The sequence below is a fragment of the Lepidothrix coronata genome, unplaced genomic scaffold (assembly GCF_001604755.1).
Source record: "Lepidothrix coronata isolate B3197 unplaced genomic scaffold, Lepidothrix_coronata-1.0 Scaffold54, whole genome shotgun sequence".
In the NCBI taxonomy this organism is placed as follows: Eukaryota; Metazoa; Chordata; class Aves; order Passeriformes; family Pipridae; genus Lepidothrix; species Lepidothrix coronata.
The window spans coordinates 1,378,827-1,393,905 of record NW_016690234.1 but is presented as its reverse complement, the minus strand read 5'-3'; the positions used below and the strand labels follow the sequence as shown (position 1 = coordinate 1,393,905).

The following is a 15,079-nucleotide window of genomic DNA, read 5'->3' as shown; positions in this document are numbered from 1 at the left end:
TTTTTCCCAATCCAGACTTGCCTGCTCATGAGACAGCAACATGAAGCAGCTGCCTTGAACGCGGTGCAGAGGATGGAGTGGCAGCTGAAGGTGCAGGAGCTGGACCCCGCAGGGCACAAATCCCTCTGTGTGAACGAGGTGCCCTCGTTCTATGTGCCAATGGTCGACGTGAACGATGACTTCGTGCTCTTGCCGGCATGACAGTTCCACCCCAGGAGACATCACTGAACACTGGCAAGGACGGGAGCGCTCCGAGGTCGGGCGGTCGAGCTCACATTCACCTTTACCGCTTGCTGATGAATCCCTGGTCAGAGGAGGAGGAAGCAGCTATCGGCAGAAAACAAAACAATAAGAAAAAATAATTGCACTTTCTTCACAACATGTCCCTCGCTTCCGGACTGACGGCAGCTCCGCGGGGCAGCGGGCCGGGCGCAGCTCCTTCCCACCGGCGGCTGCGGCAGGGAGGCACCGGGCGGTGCCGGCGGCGGGCACTCGGCGGCCCCGAGACTGGCCAGGGCGCGGAGGGAGGAGGCCAAGGACACCGTGTGTGTGTTGCAGAAGCTGCTGAGCGGGGCCAGCAACCACGTGAACCATGTACTTGTGAACACCGTGATTTCCAGCTCTCTGTTTTCCACCGGGCGCGGATCTCCTCTCGGAGAGGCTGCAGTAGGAAACCGTGGGGGGAGGGGGGGGTGTTTGAGTTTCTCGTTCCATCATGGGTATGTCTACAAAAAAAAAAACAAAAAACCAACAAAAAAAAGTCACAAAAAATCCCCAATTAGCAACAAAAAGACAGTGTCCAAGTTGGGCAGCGGCGACTTGGAGCGGGGACGGCTCCGCGATGTGCCCACAGCAGCCGCTGCCACCGTCAGGGACGAGCAGAGGAGCCGCCGGGGCGGCACGGCCGGGGAGACGGCGACGCAGAGAAAGGACTTTGCCAACTGTGTTTTTAATGGAGTAAAATCCACGTGGTTTATATATTTTTTCCTTTAATCTTGGGCATTTCGTTTCTCTTTCTGAGAACATAACTTGAAAACACTACAGAGCCAATACTCATATAAAGAAAAATTGTATCCCATAAATGCTGTACAGTTTTTATATACATTAACAATGTACTTTTGCTGCCTTCTAGATAATTTATTTTGCAACACATTACTGCACAGTTGTAAATAACTTATGTACTGTAACATCACTTTCAGTTATGTGTAAAGAAATAAATAAATTAATTAAAATTATCTTTGTATTTATAGTTCACCCTGGGCAGCACTTTCCCTGTCAAGGAAAGGGTTGCCCAGAGAAGCTGTGGCTGCCCCATTCCTGGAAGTGTTCAAGGCCAGGTTGGAGCAACCTGGTCTAGTGGAAGGTGTCCCTGCCCATGGCAGGAGTTGGAACAAGATGAGTTTTGAGGTCCCTTCCAACCCAAACCATTTCATGGTTCTGTGATTTTGAATATTGTTTTTCTCCCCTTTCCCTGCCCCTTTGTGTCCAGTGGGATTAGAAACCCTTCAACTGGTTGTGATGGGGAGGACCATGGGGAGAGGGGAGCCCCCCCCGTGCCATGTGCCAGTTGGGGGGTCACAGTGTGACATGAAGAATGTTTGGGCTCAGGCTAGTGAATTTACAGCCCCTGTAGTGACTGTGAGCCAAGGAGCTGCTCTTTGGGGCTGCAGAGTCCGGAGAAGGCCCAGGGTGGGCCTGGGCTTAATGCAGGGGACAAAGTTGACTGTCAGCTCAGGGATGCAGCTGGAGGCAGGTCAATGCCTATCCAAGACTTCTGTGCTTTCCTTCCACCTGCTGCCCAGCCTTTCTCAATGGGCAGCTGCCCACAACTGCTGTCCCCAGGCTGGTGTGCTGGGATGAGGGGTGGCCTCTGTGGACCCCTGATACCAGCTCTGAGTTCTCCAGCTTCTTCTGTTGGATTTTCCTGGGTGCTTGTGCTGGTTCAGTGTCTCAGCTGCCACTTTGGGAAACAAAGATATTCCAGATGCCATTTGGCTCCTCTTCCTCTGCTGGTGAGGCCATGCTGAGGGGACTAGGGGGGGCCCTGGATTCAGCCCCCAACCCGGTTTCCCACTTGCGCTCCCACCGGCTTTGCAGCCAGTTGTGGAATTTTCCGTGGTCTGAGCATGGGGACCTTGAGGGTTTCACTCCAACACGTCTCAAGGGGGGTCCCTCCTTCCCCTCCCCAACCCCCAGCTCCTGCCTTGGCACTGCTGGCACCAGGATCAGGGATCACCACAGCAGGACCACTCATTGCAGCTGCAGCAGGATGGGCAGTGCTATGTCCCACCTACAGCCAGAGGGATTTTTCCCCCCATCCTTGCCCTGGGCTGTGGGGTCAGGGTGGGCAACTAGTGCACTGGGACTGGGGGCTGTTTCTGTGTCAGGGGCTTCAAGAAAGCAACCACAAATACATTAATTAATTTCCAGCCCTGCTCTTTATTTTGTTAAATTCATCTCTGTAGGCACGGAGAGGCCTTTTATCAGTGTGTAAAGCAGGAAAGTCCCGTGGGCTCATCTGACCAAGGTACTGGTTGGTGGCCTTGGGAGTCTCCAGGGTCAGTTTTCCTCCCGGCACTGTTACTTCCAGCCGGGTCCATGGGTGCAGATCCCGTGGAGGGAGGCAAAGAAATGCAGATGTGATTTTTTTTTTTAATGTGATTCTTTCAGTGTGACTTTGTAGGTGCAATTTCTCAATGTGATTTTCGATGTGATTTTTGATGTAATTTTGCGGATGGAATCTTTTTCACCGCTGCAGGTCCGGAGCTGAGCACCCGAGTGATGCTGCTGCCCCCAGAAATCACGTCTGTGAGTAAATTTTAAAAAGAAGAGGGGGGAAAAAACCCTCTATTTGCAGCTTGGCTGCTCCATTGGCTCTTCCCACAAGGTAATGTGGCACTGGGTGCCCACCAGTTCCCTTCCTGGGGGAGGGTCACAGATCCCACTGGCCCCTTTTGAGGTTTAGGGGGACCCGGTGCATTTGTGGGTGTTCACAGATGGGTCCTGGCACCCTTGGTTGCACCTCAGCACCCCCAACACCAGCTGGTCTGGGGGTCCCCCAGTACCGAGAGGGTGCCTTAATTTGGAACACCGTGGAGGAAGGGGGGCTGAGCTGGGGCTGGGGGTGAACTGGGGCTTGGGGCGGGGGGGGGCAAAAAGGGGCAGGGGGCGTGAATTGGGTTGAGAGAGCCGAGCCGGGGTTGAGGGTGAAGGGGCCTTGGGGAGCCAAACTGGGTTCCAGTCTTGGGAGGGGGGCAAACCGGGCTGGGGCGTGAACAGGGCTGGAGGTATTGAACCCAGTGTTGGGGGGAGGAAACTTGGGCTGGGAGGACTGAAACGGGCTGGAGAGGGGGTGAACAGAGAGGCTGAGGGGGTGATCAAACTGGCTGGATGAACTGGGTTTGGGGTGGCAAACAACTGGAGATAGGTGGGCTGAGCCTGGTGTTGCAGGGCACGAACCGGGAGTGGGGTGTGTGAACTGGGCATGGCGAGGGGCAAATTGGGACTGAGGGGGGCGAACCGGCTTGAGGAGCGGCTGAACCGGGCCTGGGGTGTGTGAACCGGGCTGGGGAGACAAACCGGGCTTGGGCGGGGGGTGCAAACCAGGTCTGATCCCCGTGTTGGGGGGCGCAAACCGGGCTTTGGGGGTGCTGACCCGAGTCTGGGGGGGGCCTGAACCGGTGCTGGGGAAGGGGGGGGTGTCAGAGCCGGGGGGGGCCCCGTCGGGGCGGTGCCGCGGGGCGGGTCCACCCGGTGCCGCCCCCACCTGCCCTCGCCGAGCGCGGGCGCGATCGCGGCGATGGCGCTCGGGGGGTCGCGGCCGCGGGGCCGGCGGGCGGCGGGGGGGTGGGCGCCGTGCGCGGCGCTGGCGCTCGGGTGGGCGCTGGGGTGGGCGCTGGGCGCGGAGCCCCCGCACCGCTGCCGCCCCGACGCCGCGCTGCTGCCGCCGCCGCTCCGCCGGCTCGGGGGCCCCGCGCTGCTCCGCGCCGCCGTCCCGCGCCTCCGCGGCGGCTGGAGCCCCTGCCAGCTGTACCGCTACACCCCCGGCACCCCCGGCACCCCCCGCCCCAATGGCACCGGGCCCTGCACCCGCGGATGGCACTACGCCCTGCCCGCCGCCGGCCTCCGCGCCAACCTCGTCACACAGGTGGGGGACAGGGGCGGGGGGGTCTCAGGGGAGTTCAAGGAGACCCGGGGGTGGGGGGTCCCGTGGTACAGGAGGGTGGGGTGGGGCGGGAGGCTATGGGGGGAGTTTGGAGCAAACAAGCTGGAGGTCCCAACCCCTGGAGCAAGTTGGGAACCCCCGTAAGGATCCCACGGGAAAGCCCTGGATATGCTGGGAGAACACCGGGGATGTCCTGGGATGTGGGGGGGTTTGCTTGGAGGGGGAAGCAGGGATCCTGGGAAGAGAGAGGGGTCCTGGGAGGAGAAGGTGGGAGACCCCATGGAAAGGGGTTTGGGGTAGGTGGGGGAGCCCTGGAGGAAAGTTGCTGAGGGGTTGGAGGGTGTCCAGGGGAGAGGGCTCTAAGGACCTTCAGCACCATCCTGGCACATCCCCACATTTCTACTTGTTGGGTGGGGGTTGGTTAGGAGACACCCCCCCATCTTTCCCAGCCCTGTCAGCAGCAATAGGGGGGGCCTGCTGAGCCCCCCACGCTGACAGCCCTCCATTGTGTCCCCCCACAGTGGGACCTGGTGTGTGCCTCACGCTGGAAGGTGCCCCTGGAGCAGACCACACACCTGTTGGGCTGGACACTGGGCAGCGTCACTGCCGGCCTGGCCTGTGACAGGTAACGGGGGTGCCCCGGTGGCCCCCTGGGCAGGGGATGCCATGCCCAGCCCTACTCACAGCCTGTCCCTGGTAGGTTTGGCCGCCGTCCCACCTTCCTGCTGTCCCTGGCGCTGGCAGTGCCCGTGGGCCTCGCCGTGGCACTGGCCATGAACTTTCTCATGGTCCTGGTGGCTCGGCTGCTCTTCGGGGCAGCACTGGCAGGAGCTTTCCTCGCTCTCTACGTGGCCCGTGAGTGTGATTGGGAGGGTCCACAGGGGTGTGGGGATTGAGGATGCTCTGAGGTGCAGGATGCTCTGGGATACAGGATGCTTTGGGGTGCAAAATGCTCCAGGGTATAGGATGCTCCAGGATGCAGGATGCTGCATGGTGTAGGATGCACTGGGATGCAGGATGCTCTGGGATAATTCTCCAGGGTGCAGGATGTCCTGTGTCAATGGCACCCACAGTGCACTCCTCACCTCCTGCCAGGGCTGGAGCTGTGTGAGCCCCCCCACCGACTGGGGGTGACGATGGTGGCTGGATTCTTCTGGATCGCTGGGGAGCTGCTGCTGCCAGGGCTGGCCCTGCTGTGCCGGGACTGGCGGGTGCTGCAGGGTGCTGTCACCATGATCCTGGCTCTGCTGGCTGCCTGCTGGTGGTAAGGACCCCCTGGACAGGGGTTTGTGTGGGGCTGGGCTGTACCTGGTGCTGTTGCCAAGCTGTTCCCAGCCAGGCACACCCTGTCCAGGGCCACAGCAGGGATCAAAAGCTGCCCGGGACTCTCCAGGGGAGTGGGAACCCTTCCACCCTGGGTAAATGTTTGCTCAGGTTTGAAGTTGAGGGTTTCTGGGCAGTGTTGCTTTGAAGCCGGATGGGAGGGTCAGTGCTGGAGTGGGCCAGGCCCCTGGGGAGCTCTGTGACCTGACACTCATGCCCCAGGTGCCCAGCACTGCTGCTGGAGTCAGCACGCTGGCTGCTGGCCACACAGCAACTGGAGAGGGCCAGGAAGACCCTACAGGCGCTGGCTGAGGACAACTGGCCCCAGGACAGCCTCCTCACAGGTGTGTGGGGGAACTCCAAGGGTGATGGAACACTGGGACCCCTCCCCACAGCCATGGTGCTGAGGGGGGTGGGGCAGTGCCGACTCTATCCTGGGATCCCTTCTCCCAGCAGAGCTGGAGGCCTTGTCCGAGGGATCCCCACAGCCCCAGTACCACACTGTCTGTGAGATCTTCAGCACCAGAGTCATCTGGAAGAACGGCGTCATCCTCGGCTTTGCGGCGTGAGCATGAGGGGGATACTGTGAGGGTGCTGCTGGGGTGGGGGGTCTCACTTGTGGCCCCCTGACGCCGCTCTCCCACAGGTTCATCGGCTCCGGCATCCGCCACTGCTTCACTCGCAACCTGGCCCCCCACCTGCCCCACTTCTTCTCCTCCTACTTGGTGCTGGTGGGCACCGAGGTGGCCGCCTGCCTCTTCGTGTGCCTGACGGCCGAACGCTTCGGACGCCGCGCCATCCTCCTCCTCTGCACCGTCCTCACGGGCATCTCCTCCCTCCTGCTGCTGGCCCTCACCCAGTGTAAGGACCCTCAGGGGACCCCCAGGGATGCAGCCCCCAACTGGGGAGGGAACTGCATGTCTGAGAGGGGTGGGTGCGGGATTTGACCCCTGATGCTGCTTCACCCCCTCCCAGACCTGCTGGAGCTCATTGTCCTGACCCTTTCTGTGGTGGGCACGGCTGCCTCCCATGCTGTCACCATGCTCAGCATCTTCTTTGCCAGTGAGGTTCTCCCCACCGTGGTCAGGTAAGGGGGGAACCGGCCCCCTCCTGTGCTACCCTGGGTTGGGCGGCACAGAGGCAGGGCCCCCTCTGAGTGTGTTCCCCCCGCAGGGGCGCCGGGCTGGGCCTGGTCGTGGGGGCCAGTTTCGTGGGCAAGGCGGCAGCGCCCATCACCGCCATCCCCAACAGCCGCGGCTTCTTCCTGCACCACGTGGTGTTCGCCTCCTTCGCCATCCTGGCCGTGCTCAGCATCATGTTGCTGCCTGAGAGCCAGGGCCGCAACCTGCCCCAGTCCCTGCAGGACGGTGAGAACCAGCGCCGGCCCCCCCTCTTCCGCCGGCCCCCTTGCGAGGACCACCTGCCCCTGCTCGCCTCCCATGGCATCCCCCACGACTATTCCCGCCTCGCTGCCTCCACCAAGAGGATGCTGGGCTCCCTGGACACTCCTCATGAGATGTAGCTGTGCCTCCGATCCCTGGGGGTCTCCCCACTGCTGGGATGCCCATCCGTGCGTGCTCATGGGGATGACAGGGAGCCCCAGGACGTGCGCTGGGTGGGTTGGGAGAGCAGCACACCCTCCCGCAGCAGGGCCAGATCCTGCCCCAGGAGGACCAGTGCTGGGAGCCCTGGGGTGGGGGTGATGCCCCCCTGATGGGTGCTGCTGGCTCCCAATAAAAGTGCCTTGTGTCTATGGGCCATCAGTGTGGTGGGGGGACACCACCCCCCCACCACTGGCCCCTGCTCTTTATTATGGCGTGACTCCTCACCCCCGTTCCCCAGCTCTGTGGGGCTGCCCCAGGGTGTCCCCTCCCAGGGCTGCCTGGGTTTGCTGGGCTGGGGTCTGGGGGGGGTGCAGGTGTGGACCCCCCTGCGCGGAGGCCTCTCGCAAAGCCCCTCCGGGTGGGTGTCTTGTGCGTGTCCGTATACAAAGCTGCTGCATCTGGTCATCTCTTGTCTATGTGAGCCCCCCTCTGTCCCTTCCCTGCCCCAGCCCCTCTGTGGGCAAGGGGTGCTCCCCTCCTGCCCCTCATCCCCGCTAGTGCCCGTAGAGGTCGGCCAGGCGGCGAAAGCGTGGCCCCCACTCGCTCAGGTAGTCGTAGTCCTGGTCCTCGTCTGTCAGGCTGGAGACGATGGAGCTGAGGGGGCTGGCAACAGAGCCCGAGCCCTCGTAGTCGTAGATGAGGGCCGTGTCATAAGGGGGCACGCTGGGGTCACTGTCAGCTGCCTCCAGCCCCTGTGGGGACAGGGGGACATTGTGTCAGCCCTGCCAGGGATGGGGGGCTGAGGGCAAGGGGAGCACTGAGCCCCGTCCCACCTCATTGATGAAGTCCTCAATGTCTGAGGGGCTGTTGGGCAGCTTGCGGGGGGCCAAGGGGGTCCCAGAGCTGAGCGGGGCGTCCCTGCGCACTGGCGGCTTGGCCCGGGCTGAGAAGAGCTCGGGGTGCCGGAGCTGGTTGATGTCGTAGGCGTCCTGTGGGGCCAGGAGGGGGTCAGGGAGGCAGGGCTGGGATGGAGACCCCCCGGGGCTTCCCCTGCCGTGGGTCCTGCTCACCTGGTCTTCCTCGCCCCCGCCCTGCTCGTCGTAGTTGAGGATGTTGTCGCGCATATCATCCCGGGAGCGCTCCAGCAGCCCCTTGCGCAGGGCCCGGCGGCGCCCGCGCACCCGCACGGCCCCCAGAGCCGCCAGCACTGCGGGCACAGCGGGTGGGCACGGGGAGTGGGCATGGCAGGCGGGACAGGGAGGGGCACGGGGCGGTGGGGGTGCTGGCTGGGTGGGGCTGGGAGGTGGGATGGGAATGCAGGTGGGGATTCCTGGGGGCAGTGATGAGGTGGGATGGGGGAGGAGCAGAATATTTTAGTGGGGGTTTGGTGAAGGTCAAAAATTGGGGGGAGGTGTTGATGGTCACGGGTACTGACTGGATGGGGTGATTAGGACCAAGATGGGTGATGGGGGACGTGGGTAGGGAGAGTTTGGGGTGTTTTGGACCAGGATGGGGTGATGGGAGACATGGGCAGGATATGCATGGAGTGGCCAGGACCAGGATGAGGTGATGGGTGGGGGATGAGGTGACCGAATGTGCTGGTGGGGTCCGGGGTGGGTGGCCAGGGCCAGGATTGCATGGCAGATCTGGCCCAGGGTGCCAGGGGTGGAGGGGTGAGGGCTCACTCACCAAGGAGGAGGATGCTGCTGCCGAGGATGATCAGGAGGGCCCCGAGGGTGATGCCGGCCCCGGCGGTGGCGGCAGCCAGGACCCCGTCCTGGCAGGTGCCGTCCCGGCCGCAGTGACACACCGAGACGTTCAGCAGCTGCTGCTGCTCCTGCGGGGGAGTCCCCGAGTCCCGGAGCAGCAGCGGGAGTGAGTAGGGCCCTTCGGGCAGCTCCGCCAGCACGGCCAGCACCGCGTGAGTCACTGCGTGGGGAGTGGGTAGTAGAGGGTGAGCAGGATCCCCCTATGCAGCAACCCCCAACCCAGCTGCCCCTCACCATTGAAGCGGGTGATGCTCCAGTTGCGGGCGAGCTGGGGCTGCTGGGGGCTGAGCTGAAAGTGGAAGGGGGCTCCATGGGGGGGCCGGTCATCGTCGGTGGCCCCCAGGAGCAGAGTCCCCCCGCGTCCCGGCCGCCCGCAGAGCACCCCTGCTGGCGGCTGCAGCTGCGGTGCGTGGTCGTTCACCTCCAGGATCTCGATGGAGAGGGTGCCGGTGGCCGAGAGCGGGGGCTCGGCTGGGGGAAAGAGCAGAGGTGTCAGGGAGGGCAACGGGAGCAGGGGAACGTGGCAGGGGTGCTGCTCACCGTCATCTCGGGCCAGGACCAGGGCGATGTACCAGCCGCCCTGCAGGAAGGCCGAGGGGTGCAGCAGCTCCCGCTTGGTGCGGACAGTGCCGGCGTGGGGATCCAGCTGCAGCCAGTCCGCAGGGTCGTAGAGCAGCGCGTAGCTGTGGGTGCAGGGGGGGTGTGACATCACTCCCTGAAACACCGACGGTGGGTGTGGGAGGCCACGGGACGGGAGCAGGACTCACGTGAGGGTCTGGATCTGGTGGGTGTCAGGGTCGCTGGCAGTGTAGGTGGTGATGGGGGTGCCCGGGGGGGTCCCCTCCAACACGCTGATTCTCCGTGGGTTCTCACGGAAGACAGGCGCCTCATTGACATCCCGCACACGCACTCGCACTGTGGCCAGAGCCCGGGGGCTGGCGGGGGCCGTGGGCTCCAGCGGCTGCTCATTCTGCACCGACACCGTCAGCTCAAAGCGGTCCCGCACCTCGTGGTCCAGTGGCTGTGAGAGGGGCTACGGGTCAGCCGAGCCATGAGACCCCCAGTGCCCCCTGGCTGTCCTGTGCCCACCTTGACCACGGAGAGCACACCGTCGTTGGTGTGGGGGTCGGTGCGGATGGCGAAGGCGCCCTCGGGGTCACCCTCCAGGATGGTGTATTTGGCCAGCCAGCTGGGAGAGCCCGCCAGGTCCTTGTCGTGCACAAACACCTTCCCCACGTCCACACCAGCTGCCTGCTCCTCCACCTCCATGGAGAACTGGGAGACAGCAGCGTGGGGCTGGGGTCTGTCCCTTTGGGATGCTGCAGCCCCTTGAGGGGATGGCTCCCTCCCTGCTGACCCTGGCACATTCCCATATCCCACCCGGCCACTACCTCCTCCTTGGTGAACTCGGGAGGGTTGTCGTTGATGTCCTCCAGATAGATGACGGCCATGGCGGTGGTGGTGAGCCCATCCCCGGACATGTCAGCTGCCTGCACCGTCAGGTTGTACACCCCCATGGTCTGTAGGGAATGAAGGGGGCCAGTGCTGAGCCCCTCCAGCCCCCCAAGGAGCACAGAGGTCCCACAGCTGCTGCCCACCCACCATATCCCCACACCAGGGTCTGCTCATGGTTTCACCACCTGGGGGGTCCTGGTTGCCCCCAGTCCCAGTGCCCCCACGGGTGGTCCCCATCCCATTACCTCACGGTCGAGGCCAGGCCGTGCAGTGCAGATCTCCCCGGTGGTGGCATTGATGCTGAACATGCCGGCAGCGCCCTGCTCCAGGATGGAATACTGCAGTGCCGCATTGTCCGTGTCGGGGTCATCGGCATCGGTGGCATCCACCATCATCACGCAGGTCCCTGCAGCCGCAGGAGTGCCTGGTGGATGCCAGTTTTGGGACTGGCTCATGCCCCCACCCCGGCCCCCCCTCTGGACCCACCTGGCTCAGCCCCCTCCACCACGTGCCCCGTGAACACGTCCTGCCGGAAGAGCGGCCGGTTGTCGTTCTGGTCCACCACGATGATCTCCAGGTCAGTGGGGTCCTCCAGTGTCACTCCACCCAGGTCCAGTGCGAAGGCTCTCAGCTGTGGGCACAGAGCACGGTGGTCGGGGTCTAGCTGGGGACCTCAGGGAAGGTCTATGGGCACTCAGGAACATCCTTACCCGATAACGGTCGTTCTCCTCCCGGTCCAGCATGGCATTGAGGAAGACCTTCCCGCTGAACTTGTCGATGGAGAAGATGCCCAGGGGCTCCTCGTCCACCCCTGGCCCCTTGATGCTGTAGATCACCCCCCCGGGCTGCTGCTTGTCTGACTTGATCTGCCCCAGGGAAATCATAGCTGGGTGTCTCAGGCTGGGGGTCTTTTCCCCTCTGGGGTTGCTCCCATGCAATCCCCCTGCCCAGGGTGCCTCCCATCCCAACACCTGGAAGAGAGGGTGGGGGGCTCTCACCTACCTGCACCAAGAGGTGGGGGATGCGCTTGTGGTTCTCTGAGACGCTGATGGGGGGGATCACCCAGGCCCTCTTCACCCGCCGTGGACCCTCGTGCTGCTGCCAGGCCTGGGGGGTGCCCGGGGCTGCAGCATCTGGCTGGGCTGGGCCGGCACCCTGGGGGGGGACATGGTGCTGCTGGTGACCCTGAAACCTCTGGAGTGGGGTGGAATGCCAGGGCAGTGGGCAGGGAGGTGCACTTGGGCTGAGTGTGTAGTGCTGGGGTGCACAGTGATGGAGTACATGGTGTGGGGGTACACGGTGCTGAGCCCCCCTGATGGGGTTGAGGTTGGGTCTGGGGGAGCACAGGGGCTATCCAGCTCCCACAGGAGTGTTGTGTTGGTGGTCCCCTGACATCCTGGTGTGATGGTGATGGGTATCCTGCAGGGATCACCAGGAAGGGCTGCCCCACAAACGACCCTGGTTGGGCTGTATCCCATGGGACCCCTGCAGAGGGGGCGAGGGGGGTACCCCAGGCTGGCAACACCTGCTGTGGCCCCCCCATATCACTGTCACCACATGGACATGGCAGTGAGGGCAGAGGTCATGCCCTCAGGGATCAGTTTAGGCTGCTGGGGTGGTCTTGGAGCACAAAGCTGGGGTGCTGGGGGGGGGCACAGGGAGTTGGGGGGCTGGGGTGAAGCTGGGAGCTGTGAGGGGGGAGATTAGGGATGGAGACAGGGATGGAGATAGTTGTGGGGGCGCTGCAGTAGGGTCAGGGAGCTGATCAGTTTAGAGGCTGTGCAGGACCGGGGTCAGGGAATTGGGGGCGTGACATGGGCGTCTGGAGCTGGGGGGGGGGGCTGGGAGGTAGGGGTGGGAAGGGAGTCAGCGACCTGTGCACACAGCCAACCCCCTCCAGTTCTGTGCCACCCTCGTCCTGATCCCACGGGACATGCACTGTCCCCTCCCCGGGAACGGAGCACATCTGGGCAGCACCAGCCTCGCACGCACATCTGCATCCAGCTGTGCCTGCACCGCTGGCTGCTGGGGTGTCCCAGGAGCCCCAGAGACTTCGTGTGCACCCTGAGGGGGAGGAGGGGGAGCGGGGCCGTGGGAATGGCTCTGCTGGGGGTCCCTGGGGATGGGGGTTGGGGGGACCGGCGGCCGCGTGTCAGCCCCATGGAATGGGCAGGACAACGGGCTCTTTCCGAGGCTATGATGGGCACTGCACTGTGGTCTCCAGCTGTTTCTCTGGGTCCACCCCTCGCAGGAGAGACTCCCCCCACCCTTCCCCGGGGGGCCGCAGGAGCTGGGGACGGATTGGGAGGTAGGGGGGGCGATGAGGGCTCTGTTGCTGTGGGGAGCTGCCCTGCAGGATCCCTTGCTTTCCCCTGCCCTGAGCACCGAGTGCAGGGGCCAGGCCAGAACCTCAACAGCCCCATGTGGCTCAGGCCTGAGACCGCGGTGAGGGGCTCTGGGGGGATGTGCATGGGCAAGGGGGTGTGAGGGGGCTCTGGGACCTCAGTTGGGGTGGGAAAAGGGGGAGCAGGATGTATCTGAGTGCCTAACCCTTCCCCAGATCTGCTCTCAGCCCATCCCGGTTCACAGGCGCAGGCAGTGTGCCGGAGCCGCAGGCCCCCCCCTGCCACGGCCATCTGTAGGGTGGGAAATGCCTCAAGAGGGGCTCCGAGCCCCCATCACCCCCATCCCCATCCCCGCTGCCCTCAGGGATGTGACTTCACAGGGTTTGGGGTCTGGCTACTCCCCAGCTCCGTGTCCAGGATCCCCATCCCGGCCATCCCTCCCGGGGTACAGAGCGGGGGTCCCCATCCCACCCCATCGCACCCCATCCCCACCCTCCCGGTCTCCCCGCAACCCTTACCCGAGCGCAGAGTGGGGCGAGCAGGCAAGCGAGGAGGAGCGGGGGGCCCATGGCGGAGCGGGGCACAGCCCGGCCGCCGGCCCCGAGCTAAAATAGCGGCGGGACTGGCTGAGTGACAGCACATGTGCTGCGGGCACCGGACCCCCCCGCGGGCAGCTGGCCCCGCCGCCCCCGGCCCGTAGCCCGCACCCCCTGCCCTGCCCGGCCCGCCGAGGGGCCCACCGGGGGGATGCGAGGGGCGAGGAGGGGAGAGGGGGGGTCCCCGCTGCCCGGGTCTGGAGAGCGGGGCCCGGGGGGTCGGGGGGCCGAGGGTGCGCAGCCCCAGGGAGGGCGGGCGGAACGCGGCAGCTGGCGCCGGGCGCGCTCCGGGGATGCCGCGACGGGGCGGGCGGGAGGGGGAGACCCGGGCCCGCTGCCCCCCGGCTGCTCCGGCGCCGGGACAGGGACCGACATCGACACGGGCAGGGGGACAAGGACAGACACGAGATAGGGACACGGATAGGGACCGGCACCGGTAGTGGGCCAGGAACCGTAACGAGACAGGAACTTGGACAGGAACAAGGAGAGGGACACGGACGCGAACAGTGACCGGCAGCGATTCTTCTCGCCGCGCTCCGCCGCTCCCCCCGTCAGGGGGAGCCCGCCCGCCTCTCCCCGGCCGTTCACGGTGCCGGTGCCGTCTGCGTTGGCGTCGGGGCCGGCCCTGGTGCGGGGTCGGGAGAGGGACGGCAGCGTCCCACGGTCTCCTGATCCCGACGGATTCCCACCAGGCAGAGAGGCCGAGGGCTGCTCCGGGAGTCCTGGCAAGACTCTCGGCCCCCGTTGTCGGTCCCAGAGCTGTCCCCCGACCCCCGGTCCCGACGCTGACTGCGACCATCGGGGCCGGTCCTGGTGCTTTCTTCGACCCCCAAGGTTGGTCACGGTGCCGCCTTCGACACCGCAAAGCTGGTCCCGGTGCCGCCTGCGACTCTGGGGCCGGTCCCAGTGTTTCTCTCGACCCTCCAGGCCGATCCCAGTGTTTCTCTCGACCCCCCGGGCCGGTCCCCGTGTTGTCGCGATGCCGTGGCACCAGGTGGCAGCATCGTCCCGGCCACCAGCCCCGACATCGGCGGTCCCCGCGCCCGAGGTACCGCACCGAGGACCACCCCCCGCCCGCCGGCGCGGGGTCCCGGTGAAGCAGGGATGGAGAACCGCGACCCCCTGGGCAAGGCGAAGGGGTCGAGGGGCTCTTGCCCTCCAAGGGAACCGAGCCCTGGATCTGGCAGGGGAGCGTGCGGTGTGTCGGTGACACTGGTGGCATCACCGCATACCTGCCTGGCAGCTGCCCATGCTCCCGGCCAGCACCGTCCCGTCCATGGGAACAGGTGCCTTGTGGTGGGCACCGACACGGGGATGGGGAACAAGGCGTGGGAAAAGAGACACAGGAGGAGGGATGCAGGATATGTCCTGTCCGTTCCCAGGAGCTGAGCGGTGGTGGCAGGGCTGTCGGTGTCCCCGGCGACCTGTCACGAGCGGGTGAGCGTCGGGCACCGGTGACCCGCGGCTTGGCTGGGCCGTGGCGTGGGCAGCGGCGCTCACTTGCCCGTCCGTCTGTCCGATCCCATCCGTCCGCCCCGCTGTCCTGTCACCCCGCATCAGTGTCACGGCGAGGAGCCGCCCCGGCGGCGCTGGCCGGGGGTCCTGGCGGCTGCCCCTGACCCTAACGCGCCGTGGCAGCGGGGCGGCCGAGCAGATGTTCCCTGCCACCGGCACCGCGGCGCGGGGGTGCGGGGGTGGCAGATGTGACAGGCTTTGACAAGGCGCCAGACCCGCTCGTGGGGACAGGGCTGCCCGTGGCGTGTCCCCGGTTGCAGCACGACAGCGGGTGCTGCAGCCCCCCTCACCACTGGCCCTGCACCAACACCCCTTGCTCCTCTCCCCCCAAAACCCGGGGGTTCCACTGGAGGTCAGAGGTCTGGGG

At 64.7% G+C, this 15,079-nt stretch overlaps 3 protein-coding genes across 5 annotated transcripts in view; 2 read left to right on the top strand and 1 right to left on the bottom strand.

Moving 5' to 3' along the window:
• Nucleotides 1–747, top strand: part of ANKRD11 (ankyrin repeat domain 11) — a 134,287-nt gene extending 133,540 nt beyond the window's left edge. For all 3 annotated transcript variants that reach the window (XM_017816184.1, XM_017816186.1, XM_017816185.1), the window contains exon 13: nucleotides 16–747. In XM_017816184.1, the coding sequence (XP_017671673.1) occupies nucleotides 16–201 (186 nt within the window). In that variant the 3' untranslated portion in view covers nucleotides 202–747. The remainder of the gene's footprint in view (nucleotides 1–15) is intronic.
• A 3,891-nt stretch (nucleotides 748–4,638) lies between these two features.
• SLC22A31 (solute carrier family 22 member 31) lies at nucleotides 4,639–7,236 on the top strand. The gene is made up of 8 exons (XM_017816187.1): nucleotides 4,639–4,790; nucleotides 4,866–5,020; nucleotides 5,261–5,429; nucleotides 5,711–5,832; nucleotides 5,945–6,053; nucleotides 6,135–6,349; nucleotides 6,464–6,575; nucleotides 6,662–7,236. Exons 2-8 carry the CDS (start codon nucleotides 4,939–4,941, stop codon nucleotides 7,008–7,010), a joined length of 1,158 nt encoding a protein of 385 aa, XP_017671676.1. The 5' UTR covers nucleotides 4,639–4,790; nucleotides 4,866–4,938; the 3' UTR covers nucleotides 7,011–7,236.
• Nucleotides 7,237–7,368: 132 nt separating this feature from the next.
• CDH15 (cadherin 15) lies at nucleotides 7,369–14,754 on the bottom strand. Its single transcript, XM_017816088.1, has 15 exons — nucleotides 14,698–14,754; nucleotides 13,309–14,319; nucleotides 11,259–11,411; nucleotides 10,967–11,122; nucleotides 10,743–10,887; nucleotides 10,502–10,662; nucleotides 10,193–10,321; nucleotides 9,891–10,076; nucleotides 9,569–9,822; nucleotides 9,342–9,484; nucleotides 9,036–9,272; nucleotides 8,722–8,961; nucleotides 8,103–8,239; nucleotides 7,866–8,021; nucleotides 7,369–7,784 (listed from the first exon to the last, which is right to left on the bottom strand). Exons 1-15 carry the CDS (start codon nucleotides 14,752–14,754, stop codon nucleotides 7,587–7,589), a joined length of 3,363 nt encoding a protein of 1,120 aa, XP_017671577.1. The 3' UTR covers nucleotides 7,369–7,586.
• Nucleotides 14,755–15,079: the final 325 nt, after the last annotated feature.